The sequence below is a fragment of the Bos indicus genome, chromosome 3 (assembly GCF_029378745.1).
Source record: "Bos indicus isolate NIAB-ARS_2022 breed Sahiwal x Tharparkar chromosome 3, NIAB-ARS_B.indTharparkar_mat_pri_1.0, whole genome shotgun sequence".
Classification (NCBI taxonomy): Eukaryota; Metazoa; Chordata; class Mammalia; order Artiodactyla; family Bovidae; genus Bos; species Bos indicus.
The window spans coordinates 95,645,435-95,667,151 of NC_091762.1; the positions used below are offsets into that span (position 1 = coordinate 95,645,435).

Genomic DNA, 21,717 nt, shown 5'->3' on the forward strand with positions numbered 1-21,717 from the left:
AGAATTGATGTTTTTGAACTGTGGTGTTGGAGAAGACTCTTGAGAGTCCCTTGGACTGCAAGGAGATCAAACCAGTCAATCCTAAAGGAAATCAGTCCTGAATAGTCATTGGAAGGACTGATGCTGAAGCTGAAGCTCCCAATACTGATGCAAAGAACTGACTCATTGGAAAAGACCCTCTTGGTGGGAAAGATTGAAGGCAGGAGGAGAAGGGGACAACAGAGGATGACATGGTTGGATGGCATCACCGACTCGATGAGCATGAGTTTAAGCAAGCTCCAGGAGTTGGTGATGGACAGGGAAGCCTGGTGTGCTGCAGGCAGAATAAGGACTCTGGAATTACTCCAGGGTTGGGAAAAATGTTTTAAATATTAAAGCAGTCTTCACAGACATAGAAAACAAATTTATGGTTACTAAAGGGGAAATGGGGTTGGAAGGAGGGATAAATTAGCAGATTGTCATTAACATATGTACACTACTCTATATAAAGTAGATAACCAACAAGAACCTAGTGTATAGCATAGGGAACTATACTGAATATTTTGTAATAACATCTAAAGGAGAAGAATCCAAAAAGGAATCTTATCTGGCTATCTGGATCCTTGTGCTGTACACCTGAAACTAACATGATACTATAAGTCAACTATTTGTTCTTGTTTAGTCACTAGGTCATTTCCCACTCTTTGCGACCCCATGGACTGCAGCATGCCAGGCTTTGCTGTCCATTACCATCTCCTGGAGTTTGCTCAAACTCATGTCCATTGAGTTGGTGATGCCATCAAACCATCTCATCCTCTGTCGCCCTCTTCTCCTGCCTTCACTGTTTCCCAGCATCAGGGTCTTTTCCAGTAAGTTGGCACTTTGCATCACATGGCCAAAGTATTGAAGCTTCTGCTTCAACACCAGTCCTTGCGATGAATATTCAGGACTGATTTCCTTTAGCCTTAACTGGTTTGATCTCCTTGAAGTCCAAGGGACTCTCAAAAATCTTCTCTGGCACCACAGAAGGCATCAGTTCTTCAGGGCTCAGCCTTCTTTATGGTCCAACTCACATCTGTCCATAACTACTGAAAAAACCATAGCTTTGACAGTATGGACTTTTGTCAGCAAAGTAATGTCTCTGCTTTTTAATACACTGTCTAGGTTTGTCATTGCTTTTCTTCCAGGGAGCAAGTGTCTTTTAATTTCATGGCTGCAGTCACTGTCCACAGTGATTTGGAGGCCAAGAAAATAAATTCTCTCACTGTTTCCATTGTTTCCCCATCTGTTTGCTATGAAGTGATGGGACTAGATGTCATGATCTTAGTTTTTTAAATGTTGAGTTTTGAGCCAGCTTTTTCACTCTCCTCTTAAACCTTCATCAGGAGGTTCTTTAGTTCCTCTTTGCTTTCTGCTGTAAGGGTGTTGTCATTTGCATATCTGAGGGTTATTGATATTTCTCCCAGCAGTCTTGATTCAGCTTGTGCTTCATCCAGCCTGGCATTTCCATGATGTACTCTGCATAAAAGTTAAATAAGCAGGGTGACAACATACAGCCTTGACTTAACTTCCTTTACAAATTTGAACCAGTCCATTCTTCCATGTCCTATTCTAACTGTTGCTTCTTGACCTGCACATATGTTTCTCAAGAGGCAGGTAAAGTGGTTTGGGATTCCCATCTCTTTTAAGAATTTTCCACGGTTTGTTGTGATCCACACAGTCAAAGGTTTTAGCATGGTCAGTGAAGCAGAAGTAGATGTTTTCTGGAATTACCTTGCTTTCTCTGTGATCCAGCAGATTTTCGCAGTTTGATCTCTGGTTCCTCTGCCTTTTCTAAATCCATTTTGTACATTGGAAGCTCATGGTTCACGTACTGTTGAAGCCTAGCTTGAAGGATTTTGAGCATTATCTTGCTAGCATGTGAAATGAGTGCAATTGTACGGTAGTTTGACCATTCTTTGTTGCTCATTGTTTAAATGTCATGTCTAAGAACTCATTACCAAATCTGAGGTCTTAAAGATATACCCTTTTATTTTTTTCAAAGAGTTTAATGTTTTGAGGTCTTATATATATGTTGTTAATCCATTTTGAGTCAATTGTTGTATATGGTGTAAAGTAGGGGTCCAGGTTCATTATTTTGCATGTGATATGAATATCTAGTTTTCTTAGCACTGTTGGTGGAATAGACTGTTCTTTCCCTATTGAACTGTTTTTGCACATTTTTGAAAAAGCAGTTGTTGATAGATGTATATGTTCAGTTTTGGACTCTCAGTTCTTTTTAATAGTAAGTTTTGAAATAACCAAGTGTGAGTCTTTCAAGTTTTTCTTTTCCCAAGATTATTATAACTCTTGTGGATTCCTTGCTGTTCTATATGAATCTGAGGATTGGGTTTTCCATTTCTACAAAGAAAGCTATTGGAATTTTGATAAGGATTGTATGGAATTTGTAGATTACTTTGGGTACTCTTAATGAAAGTAAATCTTGGAATCTGTGAACATTTGATGTTTTTTCACTTATTTAGGTCTTTTAAAATTTCTTTTAATCATATTTTGTAGTTTTCACTGTACCAATCTTTCACTTCCTTGGTTAAATTTATTCCTAGATATTTTATTCTTTTAGACCACATCATAAAGAGAATTATTTTTCTAAGAGCCTTTTCAGATTGTTCTTTGCTAGTGTATGTAGCAAATATAACCTAGTTTGGTGCATTGATCTTTTATCCTTTAACTTTGCTGAATTTATTAGCTCTAATGGTTGTTGGAGGTATGTATGTGTGTGTGTGTGTGAATTCCTTAGGATTTTGTATATGATCTTGTGATCTGGGAATATGGATAGTTTGCTTCTATTCCAGTTTTGATGTTTTTCATTTCTTTTTCTTGCCTAATTGATCTGCTAGAATTTTCTATATAATGTTGCATAGAAGTGGCAAAAGTGGGCATCCTATCTTGTTCTTGATCTTAGGGTAAATAAAAGCTTTTAGTCTTTCATAATTGAGTATGATTTAGTTCTGGGTTTTTCATAAGTGTCTTTTATCATGTTAAAGAAGTTCCTTTTTATTCATAGTCTATTTTTACCATGAAAGGTTGTTGGCTTTTCAGATTCTTTTTCTGCGTCATTTAAATGGATCATGTTATTTTGTTTTGTTTTTCCTTCAGCTTAAGAATGTGGTATAATGATTCCTCTTTGTTGAACCCCCTTGCAATCCTGTAATATTCCACTTGATCATGCCTTATACTCCTAATATGTAGTTTATTCCATATTGCTAGTATTATGCTGAGGGTTTTTTTCACCTTTATCTGTAACGTATATAGGTCTCTAGTTTTCTTTCCTTGTGCTCTGTTTGTCTGACTTTGTTATTAGGGTCATAGTGACCTCATAGACTGACTTATGAAGTGTTTCCTCTTCAGTTTTTTGGAAATGTTACAGAAGGATTTGTATTAATTCTCTTAATGATTGGTAGAATTTAACGGTGAGGCCATCTCATTCTTGTCTTTTCTTTGTTGGAAGCCTTTTGATTACCCTTTTGATTGCTGATACAATCTTTTTGCTTGTAAGTCAATTTGGATTTTCTATTTTTTTCTTGAGTCAGTTTTGGTAGTTTGTTTTTTAGGGATTTTTCCATTTCATCTGGGATACCTAATACATTTTCATATAATTGTTCATAACATTATTTTTATATTTTTATTTGCATAAGGTCAGTAGTGATATCCCTACTTTCACTTCTGACTTTAGTAATTTGAGTCTTCTTTCTCTTATTCTTCGTCTAGCTAGAAGTTTGTCAATTTTGTTAGTCTTTGTGAAGAAACAACTTTTGGTGTTGTTAATTTTATCTATTTTTTATTAATTTTATTCTGATTTTATTGTTTTCTTCCTTTTGCTGCCTTTGGGTTTAGTTAGTTCTTTTTCTGTTCCTTAAGGTATAAAATTAGATTATTGGCTTGAGATCTTTTGTTTTTTAAAATGAAGATGTTTATAGCTGTACATTCATTTTTAGTAGTGAAACAATCTTTTATATGACTTTAGTGTTTGAAAATTTATTGAAACTTGTTTTGTGGCTATGTATAATGTGTTATCCTAGAGAATATTCTGTATGCTCTAAAGAAAAATACATATTTCTGTTGTTTGGGAGTGGAGTATTCTGCAAATGTCTGTTATATCTAGTTGGCTTATAATATTTTTCAAGGTTTTTATTTCATTATTGGTCTTCTTTCTAGTTGTTCTGTACCACAGTGATGGTAGGGTATTAACATCTCCGACTATTATTGTATAACTGTTTCTCCCTTCAATTCTGTCAATTTTTTCTTAGTACACTTTGGAGGCTCTGTTATTATTATCTATATGTTTATTGTTTTTTTATCTTCTGAGGGTTGTCCCTTTTATCAATATATAATACCTTTTTAACTATCCTATAATTTTTTAAAAATTTAAAGTCCATTTTATCTCATATTGGTACAGCCACCCAAGCTGTCTTTTGCATACCTTTCCGTCCTTTTACTTTCCACTTAGTTTTGTCTTTGAATCTTAGTCTCTTGTAGATCACCTTTAGTTGAGTCATGTCTTTTTATTCCTTCTGCTAATCTTTGCTTTTTAATTGGTGTGTTTAATCCTTTTATACTTAAAATAATAACTGATAAAGAAACATTTAATTGTGCCATTTTGCTGTTTTTTTAATGTGTTATCTGTCCCCACTCCCTGCCCTGTTCCTTCATTACTGCCTTTCGTGTTTGACTTTTTTATATTGTACTGATTTGATTCTTTTCTAATTTCCTTTTTGGTATGTTTTGAAGTTTTTCTGTTTTGAATTAACACCAGCTTCAGCAGTATACAGCTATACTTCTATCTCTCTTCCTTTATGCTGTAATCACATGTTGTGCCTTTATATATTACGTGCCCATTAACATCAATTTATAGTTATTGTTTTGTGCATTTTTTGTTAAATCATACAGAAAAAAGAGGAGTTACAAATCAAAAGCACAATAATACTGGCTTTAATATTTACCTGTTTACCTGTGTTTTTATTTCTTTGTATAGCTTCCAGTGACTGTCTACTGTCTTTTCATTTCCCACTTAGCGTTTCTTGAAGCATAGATCTAGTAGTGACAGTCTCCTTCAGCTTTTGTTTAGCTAGGAAAATATTACTGCCTCAGTTTTGAAGGACAGTTTTTTCCCTTTGGTTCACAGTTTTTGTTTTTCACTTTAAATATGTATCACACTGCCTCCTAATCTTTATATTTTCTGATGAGAAATTAGCTTCTAATCTTATTGAGGATTCCTTATACATGAAATACTTTTCTCTTGTTATTTTCAAGGTTCTTTTGGCTTTTGATAGCTTAATCATGGGCTTTCCTGGTGGCTCAATGGTAAAGAATCCACCAGCAGTGCAGAAGATGTGGGAGGGCATGGGTTTGATCCCTGGGTCAGGAGGATCCCCTGGAGGAGGAAGTGGCAACCCACTCCAGTATTCTTGCTGGGAAAAGCCCATGGACAGAGGAGCGTGGCAGGCTACAGTCCATAGAGTCACAAAGAGTTGGATATGACTGAGTGACTAAGCATGCACAGCTTAATCATAATGTGTTTTGCTGTGGGTGTCTTTCATTTATCCTTCTTGGAGCATGTTGAACTTCATAAATATGTGGTTTCCTATATTTGGTCAAATTTAGGAAGTTTTCTAGGATGTTTTCAGCTATTATTTCATCAAATATTTTTCTCTTCTTTCTTTTCCTTCTGAGACTCCCTGTTCTGCATGTACTGGTACACTTATTGGGGTCCCATAATATCTCTTAGGCTCTGTTCATTTTTCTTTGTGTTTCTGAGACTGAATAAGTTTAGCTGGCTAGTCCTCAAGTTCTCTGATCTTTCTTGTGCCTGCCTAAAGTTGCTGTTAAAATCCTATAGCGTACTGTTGAGTTCTAGATTTCTTTGTTGTTGTTTTGTGAAATAATCTTTATCTCTTTATTGATAGTCTCCATTTGTTCACATGTCATCCTTCTGATTTTCATTAGTTCTTTTTTAATGTTTTTTATTGAGTTTTTTGAGCATATTTAAGACAGTGATTAAAAGTCTTTCTCTAGTAAGTCGGATTTCTGTTCTTTCCTCATAGATAGTTTCTATTTATTTCTCCTTTGAATTCTTGCCTGGAAAATCCCATGGATGGAGGAGCCTGGTAGGCTACAGCCCATGGGGTCACAAAGAGTCGGACACGACTGAGTGACTTCACTTCACTTCACTTCTGCTTTGAATGGACCATCCTTTTTGTTTACCTGCATGTGTCATAATTTTTTTTGATAAGTGGTATTTAAAATATCGTAGCTTGATAACTTGGGAAATAAGATTCTTCCCCATTACTCATGGCTTGTTTTTGTTGCTTTCTGTGGGTTGTAGTTTTCTGTTTGTTTAGTGACTTTTTGTAAACTATTTTTGTAATTTATTTGGTTATGAGTGGTTTCTGTCTTAATCTGCTAAGGCTACTGTAACAAAATACCGAATAACAGAAATTTATTTTTGCACAGTTGTGAAGGCTAGAACTCTGAGATCATGGTCCCGGCACAATTGAATTCTGATAACTCTCTTCATGGCACCCCACTCCAGTACTCTTGCCTGGAAAATCCCATTGACAGAGGAGGCTGGTAGGCTACAATCCATTGGGTCATGAAGAGTTGGACACGACTGAGCGACTTCACTTTCACTTTTCACTTTCATGCATTGGAGAAGGAAATGGCAACCCACTCCAGTGTTCTTGCCTGGAGAATCCCAGGGATGGCGGAGCCTGGTGGGCTGCTGTCTATGGGGTCTCACAAAGTTGGACACCACTGAAGCAACTTAGCAGCAGCAGCAGCAACTCTCTTCTGCCTTGCAGATGACCACCTTCTCACTTTCTTCTTGCATGGCCTTGAGAGACAGATGAGGGAACTAGAGCAAGCCCTCTTTGTCTAAGGGGCACTAATCCTATCATGAGGGCTCCACCTTTATGACCTAACATGATGGTGTGATCACTCACCTGGAGCCAGACATCCTGGTGTGCGAAGTCAGATGGGCCTTAGGAAGCATCACTATGAACAAAGCTAGTGGAGGTGATGGAATTCCAGCTGAGCTATTTCAAATCCTAAAAGATGATGCTGTTCAAATGTTGCAATCAATATGCCAGCAAATTTGGAAAACTGAACAGTGGCCACAGGACTGGAAAAGGTCAGTTTTCATTCCATTCCCAAAGAAAGGCAATGAAAAAGAATGTTCAAACTATTGCACAATTACATTCATCTCACATAATAGCAAAGTAATGCTCAAAATTCTGCAAACTAGGCTTCAACAGTACATGAATGGAGAACTTCCAGATGTTCAAGCTGGATTTAGAAAAGGTGGAGGAACCAGAGATCAAATTGCCAACATCCAATGGATCATAGAAAAAGCAAGAGAATTCTGTAAAAAATCTGCTTCATTGAGTATGCTAAAGCCTTAGACTATGTGGATTACAACAAACTGAAATATTCTTGAAGAGATGGGAATACCAGACCACCTTACCTGCCTCCTGAGAAACCTGTATGCAGGTCAAGAAGCAACAGTTAGAACTAGACATGGAACAATGGACTGGTTCAGAATTGTCAAAGGAGTACGTCGAGGCTGTATATTGTTACCCTGCTTATTTAACTTGGTTGCAGAGTACATCATGCAAAATGCTGGGTTGGAAGAAGCACAAACTGAAATCAAGATTGCCGGGAGACACAGCAATAACCTCAGATATGCAGATGACACCACCCTTATGGCAGAAAGTGAAGAGGAACTAAAGAACCTCTTGATGAGTGTGAAAGAGGAGAGTGAGAAAGCTGGCTTGAAACTCAGCATTCAAAAAACTAGTATCATGGCATCTGATCTCATCACTTCATGGAAAATAGATGGGGAAACAATGGTAACATTGAGAGACTTATTTCTTGGGCTCCAAAATCACTGCAGATGGTGATTGTGGCCATGAAATTAAAAGGCGCTTGCTCCCTGGAAGAAAAACTATAACCAACCTAGGTTGCATATTAAAAAGCAGAGACATTACTTTACCAATGAAGGTCCTTTTTATCAAAGCTATGGATGTGAGAGTTGGGACCATAAAGTAGGCTGAGTGCTAAAGAATTGATGCCTTCTTACTGTGCTTTTGGGAAAGACTCTTGAGAGAAACTTGCAGAGAGATCAAACCAGTTAATTCTAAAGGAAATCAGTCCTGAGTATTCTTTGGAAGGCCTGATGCTCAAGCTGAAGTTCTAATACTTCGGCCACCTGGATGGGAAGAGCCGATTGTATAGAAAAGACCCTGATGCTGGGAAAGATTGAAGGCAGGAGGAGAAGGGGACGACAGAAGACGAGATGGTTGGCATCACCTACTCAATGGACATGAGTTTGAGCAAGCTTCAGAAGATGGTGAAGGACAGGGAAGTCTGGCGTGCGGCGGTCCGTGTGGTCTCAAAGAGTTGGACACGACTGAGCGACTGAAGAACAACAAAACCTAATTACCTTCCAAAGGCTCATCCCCATGCATCATCACACTAGCCCTCAGGACTTTAGCATATAAGTTTGAAAGGGGTTGGGAGGACATAAACATTATATGTGTAACAGTATCTGAAATCTCTTTTTCTTTAGCTGTGATCTGCTAGTGTTATGAGAGAGATTTCCTGAACACCTTGAATAACAAAGAAAATAAGAGGAAAGAGAAAAGGAAGAAAGGAAATTCTTTCCTAGTCTTTGCAGGCTGACTCTGTGTTGAGACATTCTAACACTCAGCTGGGCTGTATGAAACTCCATGTTAGCCTTTATTTCCTGTTCATGCTATGCCTAGAGATGAGCCAGTTGTTTTCTGTGAGTAGGTGTCTTACCTTGGACATGTGCATGTCCTTCTAAATTCCCCACATGTTTTTCAGTGCCCTAATTTCCCAAAGAAATTCACTTTGCAGCTTTTTCTCCAGATTTTAGACATGTCTTATTTCACTTAACTGTAATATTTTGTCCCAAAAGGCAGCGGATTTTAATTTTTTTTCTTTTTAAATATTTATTTTTATTTACTTATTTGACTCTGCTGGGTCTTAGTTGTGGCACGTGGGATCTTTAGTTGCACCATATAAACTCTTAGTTGTGGCATAAGGGATCTGGTTCCCTGCCCAGAGATTGAACCATGGATCCTTATATTGGGAGCACAGAGTCTTAGCCCCTGGACCACCAGGGAAGTTCTGGTAGTGGATTTTTCATTTTCCTTAAATTCTTTTTCAAAGAATTGCCCCTTGATAGCTACTTTTCTGTCTAAAGAGATCCAGATTGATCAAAGGAGAGTGCCCTCAATCAGTCCTTGAGGTAGCCCCATACAGGTCACAATAGACAAACAAATTCTTTGAAAACAAAGTATACTCTGCTCCCTGTAGAACTAGGGTCAAGGGTCCAACCATTGGAATGTGGGCTAGGGCATTCAAGATTGTTATTGACCCAAGAATGAAGAAGGGGAGAATAAAAATGCCTTAAGGTTTTTATACTGTTTTTAAGTCACCTTTATTTTGTTTCAGTATTTGTTTGGTTGACATAAAGCTTTCACCACTTTCCAGAGTTTTGGCAAATTTGTCTCTGACAGTTTTTGCTCAATTGATATAAGTTTCTGTGGATGGATGGGTTCTTAGAACTACCTCCTCAAAATTTTTTCTTTTTCTTTTTGAAGAAAAATAGTGTTGTCATTGAAGAGGTGTATTTTTGCTTGTGCTTTCTGGTAATTTCTGTGGTTAGACTTGCTCTCTACTCCTGTAGTTTTTCTTTCTACTTTCTGCTATGTAACTTCTGCCCTGTCTTAACTGTTTTTCAGTTTGGTTCAGTCGCTCAGTTGTGTCCAACTCTTTGCGACCTCATGGACTGCAGTATGCCAGGCCTCCCTGTCCATCATCAACTCCCGGAGTTTACTCAAACTCTTGTTCATTGAGTTGGTGATGCCCTCCAGCCATCTCATCCTCTGTGGTCCCCTTCTCTTCCCACCTTCAATCTTTCTCAGCATCAGGGTCTTTTCAAATGAGTCAGTTCTTTGCATCAGGTGGCCAAAGTATTGAAGTTTCAGCTTCAGCATCAGTCCTTCCAATGAACACCCAGGACTGATCTTTAGGATGGACTCGTTGGATCTCCTTGCAGTCCAAGGGACTCTCAAGAGTCTTCTCCAACACCACAGTTCAAAAGCATCCATTCTTTGGCACTCACCTTTCTTTAAAGTCTAATTCTCACATCCATACATGACCACTGGAAAAACCAAGCCTTGACTAGACGGACCCTTGTTGACAAAGTAATGTCTCTGCTTTTTAATATGCTGTCTAGGTTGGTCATAACTTTTCTTCCAGGGAGTATGCGTCTTTTAATTTCATGACTGCAGTCACCGTCTGCAGTGATTTTGGAGCCCAGAAAAATAAAGTCTGCCACTGTTTTCACTGTTTCCCCATCTATTTCCCATGACGTGATGAGACTGGATGCCATGATGTTTTCTGAATGTTGAGCTTTAAGCCAACTTTTTTGTTCTCTTCTTTCACTTTCATCAAGAGGCTTTTTAGTTCCTCTTCACTTTCTGCCATAAGGGTGGTGTCACCTGCATATCTGAGGTTATTGATATTTCTCCTGGCAACCTTGATTCCAGCTTGTGCTTCATCCTGTCCAGCGTTTCTCATGATGTACTTTGCATATAAGTTAAATAAGCATGGTGACAATATACAGTCTTGACTTACTCCTTTTCCTATTTGGAACCGGTCTGTTGTTCCATGTCCAGTTCTAACTGTTACTTCCTGACCTGCATACAGATTTCTCAAGAGGTAGGTCACGTGGTCTGGTATTCCCATCTCTTTCAGAATTTTCCACAGTTTGTGGTGATCCACACAGTCAGAGGCTTTGGCATAGTCAATAAAGCAGTAATAGATGTTTTTCTGGAACTCTCTTGCTTTTTCCATGATCCAGCAGATGTTGGCAATTTGATCTCTGGTTCCTCTGCCTTTTCTAAAACCAGCTTGAACATCTGGAAGTTTATGGTTCACATACTGCTGAAGCCTGGCTTGGAGAATTTAGAGCATTACTTTACTAGCATGTGAGATGAGTGCAATTGTGCTGTAGTTTGAGCATTCTTTGGCATTGCCTTTCTTTGGGATTGGAATGAAAACTGACCTTTTCCAGTCCTGTGGCCACTGCTGAGTTTTCCAAATTTGCTGGCATATTGAGTGCAGCGCTTTCACAGCATCATCTTTTAGGAATTGAATTAGCTCAACTGGAATTCCATCACGTCCACTAGCTTTGTTCGTAGTGGTGCTTCCTAAGACCCACCTAACTTCACATTCCAGGATGTCGGGCTCTAGGTGAGTGATCACACCATTGTGATTATCTGGGTCTTTTTTGTACAGTTCTTCTGTGTATTCTTGCCACCTCTTCTTAATATCTTCTACTTCTGTTAGGTCCATACCATTTCTGTCCTTTATCGAGCCCATCTTTTCATGAAATGTTCTCTTGGTATCTCTAATTTTCTTGAAGAGATCTGTAGTCTTTCCCATTTTGTTGTTTTCCTCTATTTCGTTGCATTGATCGCTGAGGAAGGCTTTCTTATCTCTCCTTGCTATTCTTTGGAACTCTGCAGTCAAATGGGTATATCTTTCCTTTTCTCCTTTGCCTCTCACTTCTCTTCTTTTCATAGCTATTTGTAAGGCCTCCTCAGACAGCCATTTTGCTTTTTTGCATTTCTTTTCCCTGGGGATGGTCTTGATTTCTGTCTTCTGTACAATGTCATGAACCTCCCCATGGTTCATCAGGCACTCTGTCTATCAGATCTAGTCCCTTAAATCTATTTCTCACTTCCACTGTATGATCATAAGGGATTTGATTTAGGTCATACCTGAGTGATCTAGTGATTTTCCCTACTTTCTTCAATTTAAGTATGAATTTGACAATAAAAAGTTCATGATCTGAGCCAAAGTCCACTCCCAGTCTTGTTTTTAGTAGCTTTTATTAGTATTTGGATCCTTTGGATTATTCCTATCTCTTCATGTAGCTTAAAATGAAGATTCCATTTTTAAATGTCTTACTTGTTTTGCTTTTTTATGTTATTTAGGATTTAAGCTGTTCCTTTACCCTCCAGAATTCCCTCTTGATGTTTGTAGTCAGCATTCTCTTCCAAATTCCCCTCCCATCCAGGTTGCCACATAACTTTGAGCAAAGTTCCCTGTATTATACAGTAGGTTTTTGTTGGTTATTCATTTTAAATATAGCAGTGTGTATCTATTGATCCCACACTCTGTAACTATTCCTTCCCTCATCCTTCCCCCTGACAACTATAAGTTTGTTCTCATTAAGTCTGTGAGTCTCTTTCTGTTTTGTAAGTTTATTTGTATCATTTCTTTTTAGGTTCCACATGTAAAGGATGTCAGATGATATTTGTCCTCTGTCTGACTTATTTCATTCAGTATGACAATCTCTAGGTCCATCCATGTTGCTGCAAATGACATTGTTTCATTCTTTTTAATGGCTGAGTAAGAATTATATATATGTACCACATCTTTTTTAGCCATTCCCCTATTAGTGGACATTTAGGTTCCTTCTACGTCTTGGCTATTGTAATCAGTGCTGCAATGAACATTGGGGTGTATGTATCTTTTCGGATCATGTTTTTCTCTGGATATATGCCCAGGAATGGATTGCGGGGTCATATGATAGCTCTGTTTTTAGTTTTTAAGCAACCTCCATACTGTTCTCCATAGTGGCTGTACCAGTTTACATTCCCACCAACAGTATAAGAGGGTTGCCTTCTCTCCACACCCTCTCCAGCCTTTATTGTTTGTGAATTTTTTGATGATAGCCTTTCTGGCTGGTGTGACGTGATATCTCATCGTCACTTTGATTTGCATTTCTCTGATAATTAGTGATATTTGACATCTCATGTTCCTCTTGGCCGTCTCTGTTTCTTCTTTGGAGACATGTCTGTTTTGGTCTTCGTGAGTGGTAGTTCTTAATAAAGTCCATTTTATCAGTTTTTTTGATTGTACTTTTGCATTTGTATCTAAATGTCACAAAGATTTCCTTCTATGTTTTCTTCTAGAATAGCATTAGAAATAGAATGAATCATATATGTAATAAATTTCTTTAGTGTCCACATTAAGAAACAGAAAAAATAAAAGAAACAGGTAAAATAAATTTAAATGTGTTTTATTCAAGCCAATTATTTTTTATAATTTTTTATAATTTCGTTTATTTATTTAGGCTGTGCTGGGTCTTTTTTGTTGTGTGGGCTTTTCTCTAGTTATGGGGAGCAGAAGCTACTCTCTCATTGAGGTGCGTGAGCATCTCATTGCAGTGGCTTCTGTTGTGGGGCACAGGCTCTAGGGCGCATGGGCTTCAGTAGTTGCAGTTCCTAGGCTCTAGAGCACAGATTCAATAGTTGTGTTGTGTGGGCTTAGCTACTCTGCAGCATGTGGAATATTCTCCAACCAGGGATCTAACCCTGTCTTCTGTATTGGCAGGTGGACTCTTTACCACAGAGCCACCAGGGAAGCCTTTAAGCCAATATACTTTAAATGATTATTTCAACATTTGTTCATTTAGAAAAATTATTAATGAGATACTTCCCATTTTAATCTTTGTATTAAGTCCTTCACTGGTATGTATTTAACACATCTTAACTCAGTTGAACTACATTTCAAGGGCTCACCAGCCATATGTGTGTAGTATTCAACAGCACAAATTTAGAGGCTTTGTAGTTTGGGGTTTTACTTTATGTCTGTTATTTATTTATTTATTTAGATATGTATGTATTTGTTTATTTTCCACTGTATTTGTTACTAATATAAAAAAAGTTAAAATAATTCATTCTCAGTTCTCCAGTGGCTCTTATTCTTCCCTTTTGCCCATACAACTCCGACCTCTTTCCTTAGGGCCAGTTCAAAACTAAATCTGTTCACTCCCATTTGCATGGACATCAGCGAATGCCATGGATGTAGGGAAAGAAGGTTGGGAGTGGGCAACAGTACTGTCTGCGGCTAAGTCACTTCCGTTGTGTCCGACTCTGTGTGACCCCACAGATGGCAGCCCACCAGGCTCCCCTGTCCCTGGGATTCTCCAGGCAAGAACATTGGAGTGGGTTGCCATTTCCTTCTCCAATGCGTGAAAGTGAAGTTGCCCAGTCGTATCCGACCCTCAGCGACCCCATGGGTCGCAGCCTTCCAGGCAGCCTTCCAGGCTCCTCCGCCCATGGGGATTTTCCAGGCAAGAATGCTGGAGTGGGGTGCCAACAGTACTGTCTAGGTTCTACCCAAAGATGGGCCAGGGGGAGATTCACAGAATTCAAGCAAAAGGGCGGGTCACCTCACAGATATGTAATCTTAAGTAAAATGGGCTGAAGAGGACATAAAAGAAAGAGTGATTGAAAGTGAAGTCACTTAGTCGTGTCCGACTCTTCGCAACCTCGTAGACTGTAGCCTACCAGGTTTTTCCGTCCATGGGATTTTCCAGGCAAGAATACTGGAGTAGGTTGCCATTTCCTTCTCCAGGAGATCTTCCCGACCCAGGGATTCTAACCTGGGTATCAAATGGGCCTACCCTGTGTCCTCTTCGACTTCCCTGATGGCTCAGATGGTAAAGCGTCTCCCGCATTGTAGGCAGGCACTTTACTGTCTGAGCCACCAGGGAAGTCAAAGAGGACACAGGGTAGGCCCATCTGATACTTAGAGGACATCTCTTGGGCCTATGTCAGACCCAAAGAAATTGGCACTGGAAAAATGGGGAGGACCAGAAAGGCAGTCTTGGGTAAAGTTTCATAATTTTTCCATGTTGGGAGGTGGGGAAAGTCTAGACAGTACAGTGGCCTCACTCAGTTGGGGAGAAAAGAGTACTATACTGTTGAAAGTGACAAAGATTATGTGAACACCAAGAAAGGCTATGAGGGGACGCACAGTTTCACAAAGTATACTGACCAGAGACCTTAGTAGTGGGGATCATGCTATTCGTGCAGAAGCAGTGAAACTTAAAAACAGGAGGTATAGCCTTTCAGGGAGTATGACTACCAGTCATTCAAGCTTGACCTGGGATTGGACCACCTGGTCGGTTTCACAGAGCAGCTGATACTATTGGGTGTAGGGGTTGTGACATATAAAGAACTTAAAAAACAAGCAGCTAGAAGAAGAGAACTGCTCTACGCCTCTCAGGAATTAAGGGCAACCCTGGAGGCTGGGTGGACAGATGAATAAGAAACAGCACCAAAGAAGTTTCCTGTTCAGCAGTCATTGGCTAGGGGGAGGAGGATCCAGGAGGCAGTTGAACAGAGCAAAGATGGGGTCCTGAAAACGAGTCTCTGGAGGCTCGATCAGAAGTATGTACACTGCACACCAGTGATGAAACACAACTTTGGACCCCAAATGGGGGAGGTGGCCATTGGGAGTGGGTGTCACTGATTGGTTGTTGGAACAGCCCCACACTAGCTATCACAGGACCACAGGGAAGTATATGGCTGGTAGGTTACAGAGGGCTGTGGGAAGGCACAGTCTCACAGAGGAAGTCCATTGATGCCTGGGTGGTAGAAGACAAAGAGTTCAGTCCCCATATGAACAGTGGACCTTTTTGGCAAAGCGTCAGCAGACAGGGCAGTTGAGTCATGTCTTTCATAACCTGGGGTCCATCCTTGGATAGGCAGGTATTCTAAGTAAGAGACCAGCTCGTGAGACTTGGAGGATTTCTCCGCTTTTTGTAAAAGCTTGCCTGGAGGGATCCCTGTGGCCTGGTCCAGGAAAAGGCAGTTCATCATTGGCCCCCTACCAGCTGTGACCACATGAGCCAGATCTGAGGCTTAACCCTTTTCCCTGCCCCAGGGAGGAGATGGGAGACTGAGCAATGGTGGAATCATCGTGAAGAGCTGACTTGGAGTCACCAGGGTTTTCATTGCCATGACAGGAGGGCCTCGAAGGTGAGGTAGTCTGATGGGACTTTCAGCCCTCTCCAGGCTCCTCCTGCTCTGGCAGTGAGGGCTGCTGCTGCTGCTGCTTTCCTTTCAGCATTGTGGTTCTGCAGTGGCAGTGGCTGCTAATATTTTGTCTGTTATTATTTTGAGTTAATTTTTGAATAAAGTGCGAAGTATGGATCAAAGTTCATTTTTTTAACACATGATTGTTCATCAGAAGCTGTTTAATAGAAGTTGTCCTGGGGCTGTAGAGATGTAGTGATCATCCTGGGCTCCAATCAGCATTTAAACATACTTTATTACTTTATTGTCTTTTACTTCAGTGTAATGTTAAGTTATATTGTAATGAACAATTTTCAGACCATCTGTGTAAAATGCTTAGAAGTGTTAGGCATTTAATGTCTTGGCTTTGTTCACATACCTGTTCAAACTTAAATTGCACATTATGCTGTTTGTTTCTTTCAATGCTAATTAACCTTCATTCCCAAAATTCTATCTAAAATTCTTACTTTGTTTTCAGGCATGTACTGGCATTGAAAACATTGATGAAGCTATTACACTGCTTGAACAAAATAATTGGGACTTAGTGGTAAGTGCTTTTTCTTTTTTACAGCTTTATTGAGATATACTTGAGAAACAACATTGTGTAGGTATAAAGTGTACAGTGTGATGATTTGATGTACATATATATTGCAAACTGGTTACTATAGTAAGGTTAGTTAACACATTGCTCTTTTAGCAACTTTCAACTATATAATACAGTATTGCTAACTATAGTTACCATGCTGTACAGTGGACCCCCAGAACTTATTCGTGTTAAAACTGGAAGTTTATAACCTTTTGACCACCTTTACCCATTCTCCACCCACACCTAGCAACTGTCACTTTATTCTGTTTTTATGATTTGGTTTTCTTTGTAGATTACACATATCAGTGAAATCATGCAGTATTTGTCTTTCACTGTCTGACTTACTTCAAGTGCTTTTTTCTTTATCTGGGCTTCTCTGGTGGCTAGGATGGCAAAGAATCTGCCTGCAATGCAGGAAACGGGGGTTCGATTCCTGGGTCAGGAAGATCCCCTGGAGTAGGAAGTGGCAACCCACTCCAATATTCTTGCCTGGAGAATTCCTTGGACAGAGGAGCCTGGTGCGCTGTAGTCCATAGAGTTGGAAAGAGTTGAATACAACTGAGCAACTAACTCTATCTTGACAATGAAATTTTATCAATTCTGGAATGTCTTTAGCATTACTTACAGGTGGTTTAGCATATCATACATGGTCCATCTATAATTGTAATCTGAATGAGGACAATCTGAATGTCATATATTTAATATGAAGTTCATATTTGGTTCAGTATTAAACTGCTAAATTATTATGAAATCTTAGGTAATTTCAATTATCTTTAAACTTCTCTTACTGTATATTAAGCTTCATTTTCCCCTGTAGTATTGTGGTAGAGATGTTTGGAAGGAGAGGGAAGTCAGACTTGTTGAATGTCTGAATAAGTCTACTTGATGTTTCTCCACTTGGGGTGGAGGTAGGGGGCCTCACTGATGATTACTTTTTTCTAAAGCTATTAAAGAAGTGGCATTGTGCTGTGGCTTTCCTTATGAACTTCAGGCAGTTTATTATAGAAATGGTTTAGTTTTTTGTTTTTTTTTTTGGAGAGGGGTTGGGCAGTAACTCAGAAGGCAAGGCCCAGCGTAGCACTGCACATTGACAAAATTGTATTTTATTTATAATTGCAAAGCAAACTAAAAATAAATTGTACAGTAGTATAGGAACAGTGTTGGTCGTGTTGGGATGACACATATCTCTCAATGCCTTTGAAATCCTAAAGAAGTCTAAATTAGAATTTTGAAGAAATGTTAATTTTCAAAAGTCAAAACTGAAAGTAATAATAGAGGTGAGATTAGATACGTAGGTATGTTCAAGTCCATACATAGATTTATATAATCAACTTAATTATCTATGTGTTTTGTGTAGATTTACCACTATTAATTTATAAAGGATAAATTAATAATCACATTTAATTCCATCATTTAGAGATAGTTATTGTTTAACTTTTTTGTGTATGTTATTCTAGAATGTTTTATTTTAATTTTATGATTTAAATTTTTTTTTTTAATGCAAATTAGAGTTTTCTACTTCTACTGTTTTGTAGTCTGAGTTTTTCACTGAATGGGCTATCATGAATGTCTTTCTGTTTGAGTAAATGTGACCATTCATCATTCTCTCTAATGTTTAATGTTTGGCTGGTGCTTTATGGTATGGTTATAGCAGAGTAATTTGACCAATCAGTCTTATGCTGTTAGATAGAATTTCTGTGATATTTTGGAATTATATATGTTATAGGATATTCTTTTACATTCATCCTTGTGTATTTAACCTACTGTTTTCCTGGAAGACAGTGAATAAATTCAATTAATAATTTGAATTTCTGGGTCAAATTATGTACATATTTTTAGGCTTTTGGATAATTATAGTTATACTACCTTCCAGATTGGTTGTGCTAATTTAAATTTCTACTGACTTACATACATTTTTAGGATTGCCTGTTTCATTATCTTATTTTTTCATGTTTTAGCACTTGTCAAAGTTTATAAATATTCTTATGGCCTGACTTCAAAACCATGCTTTCACCACTGTGATTCTGTTAACAAAGCATGATAGAGGTGACATATTCCTGGTTTCTATGTGGTGGAAGGGGGAAAGGACAGTAGCTTATTTGAAATAATATCACCAGGTTTCTTGTCTTGAAACTTCTTTTGCAATAGCAAGAACATTGCTTTATTTAGTATGTATATTTTTAGAGTATCTCTTAGAGAGGCTGATGCAAATTACTGGTTAAGGTTAAAAATCTCACCAAGCCACGCATGCATGGTACTGGAGTAAAGGGAGGTTGTATATTGGGACTAATGGACTCCAGGTCTTTGAGGTAAGAATTTCCATTTTGGGGGAATGGCTATAAGTTCTTTCCTTGTCTGCTTCATATTGGTCTGTTTCATTAGTTTTGAAGGTTAAATTCTTACTGAATCTGGATTTTTTCTCAACCCAATAATCTAGAATATTGTAAGAGGAGAATTTTCCCAGGTAGTTAAATAATTGAATGGTACAGGTATTCTCCATCTGTGAGTTAAAATTTGGAAAAATATTAAAATAGCATTTGGGCTAAAAACACTGATGCTATCTTTCTGCAGAAATGCAATCTCATTCTTTGTTGTGCCCAAACATCCTTTGTTGGGCTATCTTTCACAGTTTTAAACTGGCTTTTTTTTTTGAAATATTTGTCTTAGCTGGCTGTTCTTTGCACATAATCCACTTGTATTCACAGTAAACGATTGCTATGCTGTGTAACTATCTTACTCGTAAGTTCTCATTTACTTTGTTTTTATGTAGAACTTACTTTACATTGTGGTTTTTAAAAAACAAAGCAAGTATTTTGAATAATCCATTACTAGTTCAAACTTTCTTTAGGATGATGAAACTTTTTATGTGGTGTTTTATATATTTTGTCTGTGCATTATATTTTGTGTTTTTAAATTATGATTATCACTGCTTTGTATTTTATGGGCCTTGTGGAAGAGTTTGCATAGTTTAAGTTTTTAACTAAGGACATGTTTGAATTTCAGATTTGCTAAATGTATCAGTAAGACATCTCCAGTGTTTTTGTGCATATTTTACTAGAGATGTGGAAAGGAATGTAAGTTAGGCATCATGGTCTGGAATTGTAATGAAATTTAAAAAGTCCAGTAACAGAAAACTCATTCTGTTGGTGCTGAATGCTTACAGTTTACCCAGATTTATGCTCGATACAATGGAAGCTTAAAAACATGTTAACACTATATGGTGTCTGAAGTGTACTGAGAAATTGATAAAACAGGTGGTCTTTTATACATGCATATTATACTCAGAAATGGGTATAACTTCCTGAAAAAGTAATGATTGCAAATATTGTTGCCATTTGATAGATTTAGACATACAAATAAAAAGGAACTTTTTATGAAAGCCCAGTCCTAGCAACTTTAATTATTAGTCACTTTCTCTGATCCTGTACATTATTTTCATTATATAGCTATCCACAGAACAGTGCTTCCAAACCCAATGTTTTAAGTGGCCTACAATTGACTGCTTATTTGGGGGGGCAACTGCAAGTTGGCTTATATATGCTAAATTCTTAAAACAAAATAACATCAACTTTAATAATATTGGTAAGCATCTTGAGATACTGATCTACTTGATGTGAATCCTGTAGTATTACTCCCCGTATTTCTGTCTACCTCAGACTTAGATTTTTCACATTGTCTTGCATTTTTAGTTGAGATTAATGTCATTGCAGTGATTCCTTCTTTGCAGAAAAGTATTTTCAATGTACATCCAGAAAGCTGAATACCTAAAGAAGAATTATTAGCAATGAATTAGAATCTTTTACCAAAGGATTGCCTTCTTACATGGAAGCGTGCTGCATGATCACTATATATTATAAATTATAAATCTGGGCTCCACTATTGACCCACTGCTCATATTCTGTTTTCAGTATAGAAGATTTTGGGCCAATGGAGAGTAGTAGTCAGTGCAGCTTGTGCTTATTTTGAGTAATCAAAATATGAGGCAGCTAACTATCATGGTAAACCCATTGCATTCATCTTGAATCAAGGGCCCTGACTTTCAAACTTCTTGTTACAATTTTATTCAGTGTGGCCTAGGCCAAGTTACTTCTCTCTGAATGTCATATAAAATTAAGGAATTTGGACTAGTTTATACTCAAGATCTCTGAAACATTAAATACTTATGAAGAGTATTTATGTCTTAATTTCTAATAATATTCTATAAAAACAGTCAATTATGAATTATAGTACAAGTAAATATTTTAGTGGAACTTTATAAGTTTGAAACACTTGTGTGTTTTATTTTGATTAATCCTTTTAACAGCTTTTTGACATAAATAATGGACAAGATGCTGTGCTAGTTGTTTCATGGAAGGTCTGTACATATGAAACTCCTTCAGTAAATTAATATTTCCACTGAGCTCTAGGAGATCCAGGGGAAGCTATTTGATGTATACTTAATAAACTAATGCTAAGTGAAATAAAGTACAAGTAAACATTAACCTAGCCATACTTCATTTTAAGTACTCCATGCTCTTTGGAAATAATTTTTGAACTTTGCACTCAGTTTCTGCTCTAATTTGCTGCCTGTGCTGACATAGCTGCTTTGTTGAAGAAAGGCTCTATTCAGAGTGCTTGTATTTATCTTTAACTACGTGTCCCAACTTACGGCAAAAGTGAAACAAATCAGCGTGTCCAATTTTGGATCATTACTGAATTTCTAGTCTTCAAAAATAATTTTGTATTAATAGAAGTTTATAGTAAAGACAGTAAATCTAAAGAGTCAAACCCAAGGAAAATTATGCACATAATCTGTCTCATTTTGAGATTCATTGAGGTGCTTTGAGACATTTCCATTCCACCAATTTTCACTTTTGAAGAAATGTGTTTTAATAATTATCCTGAAATGCGATAGAACAATTTCTTCTTCTGCGTTACTCAAGATGTGGCTTAGAGTTCCTCGAATGTGCATTGCTTTGCTACTTTATACAGTGTTATGAACACCTGCAGTTTTATGAATGAACTAGTCTAACCAGTGACATAATGAGTCTCTGTCATCGTCAGAAGCAGCCAAGCATTGAGTGCTGGGCTTCATCAATGGCCATTAGACACTGGCTTATATTTGCACAGATCTTTGCTGTGACAGAAGAGATTTTACTGTGAAGGAGTACCTCGTCATATCAGTTTCTCCTCCTTTGCTGTAGCCTTCTT

General features: G+C 37.9%; 1 protein-coding gene across 3 annotated transcripts in view; it reads left to right on the forward strand.

The window, feature by feature from the left end:
• Positions 1–21,717, forward strand: part of FAF1 (Fas associated factor 1) — a 497,713-nt gene that overhangs the window by 38,627 nt on the left and 437,369 nt on the right. For all 3 annotated transcript variants that reach the window (XM_070780362.1, XM_070780369.1, XM_070780377.1), the window contains exon 2: positions 16,420–16,488. In XM_070780362.1, coding sequence (XP_070636463.1) covers positions 16,420–16,488 — 69 coding nt within the window. The remainder of the gene's footprint in view (positions 1–16,419; positions 16,489–21,717) is intronic.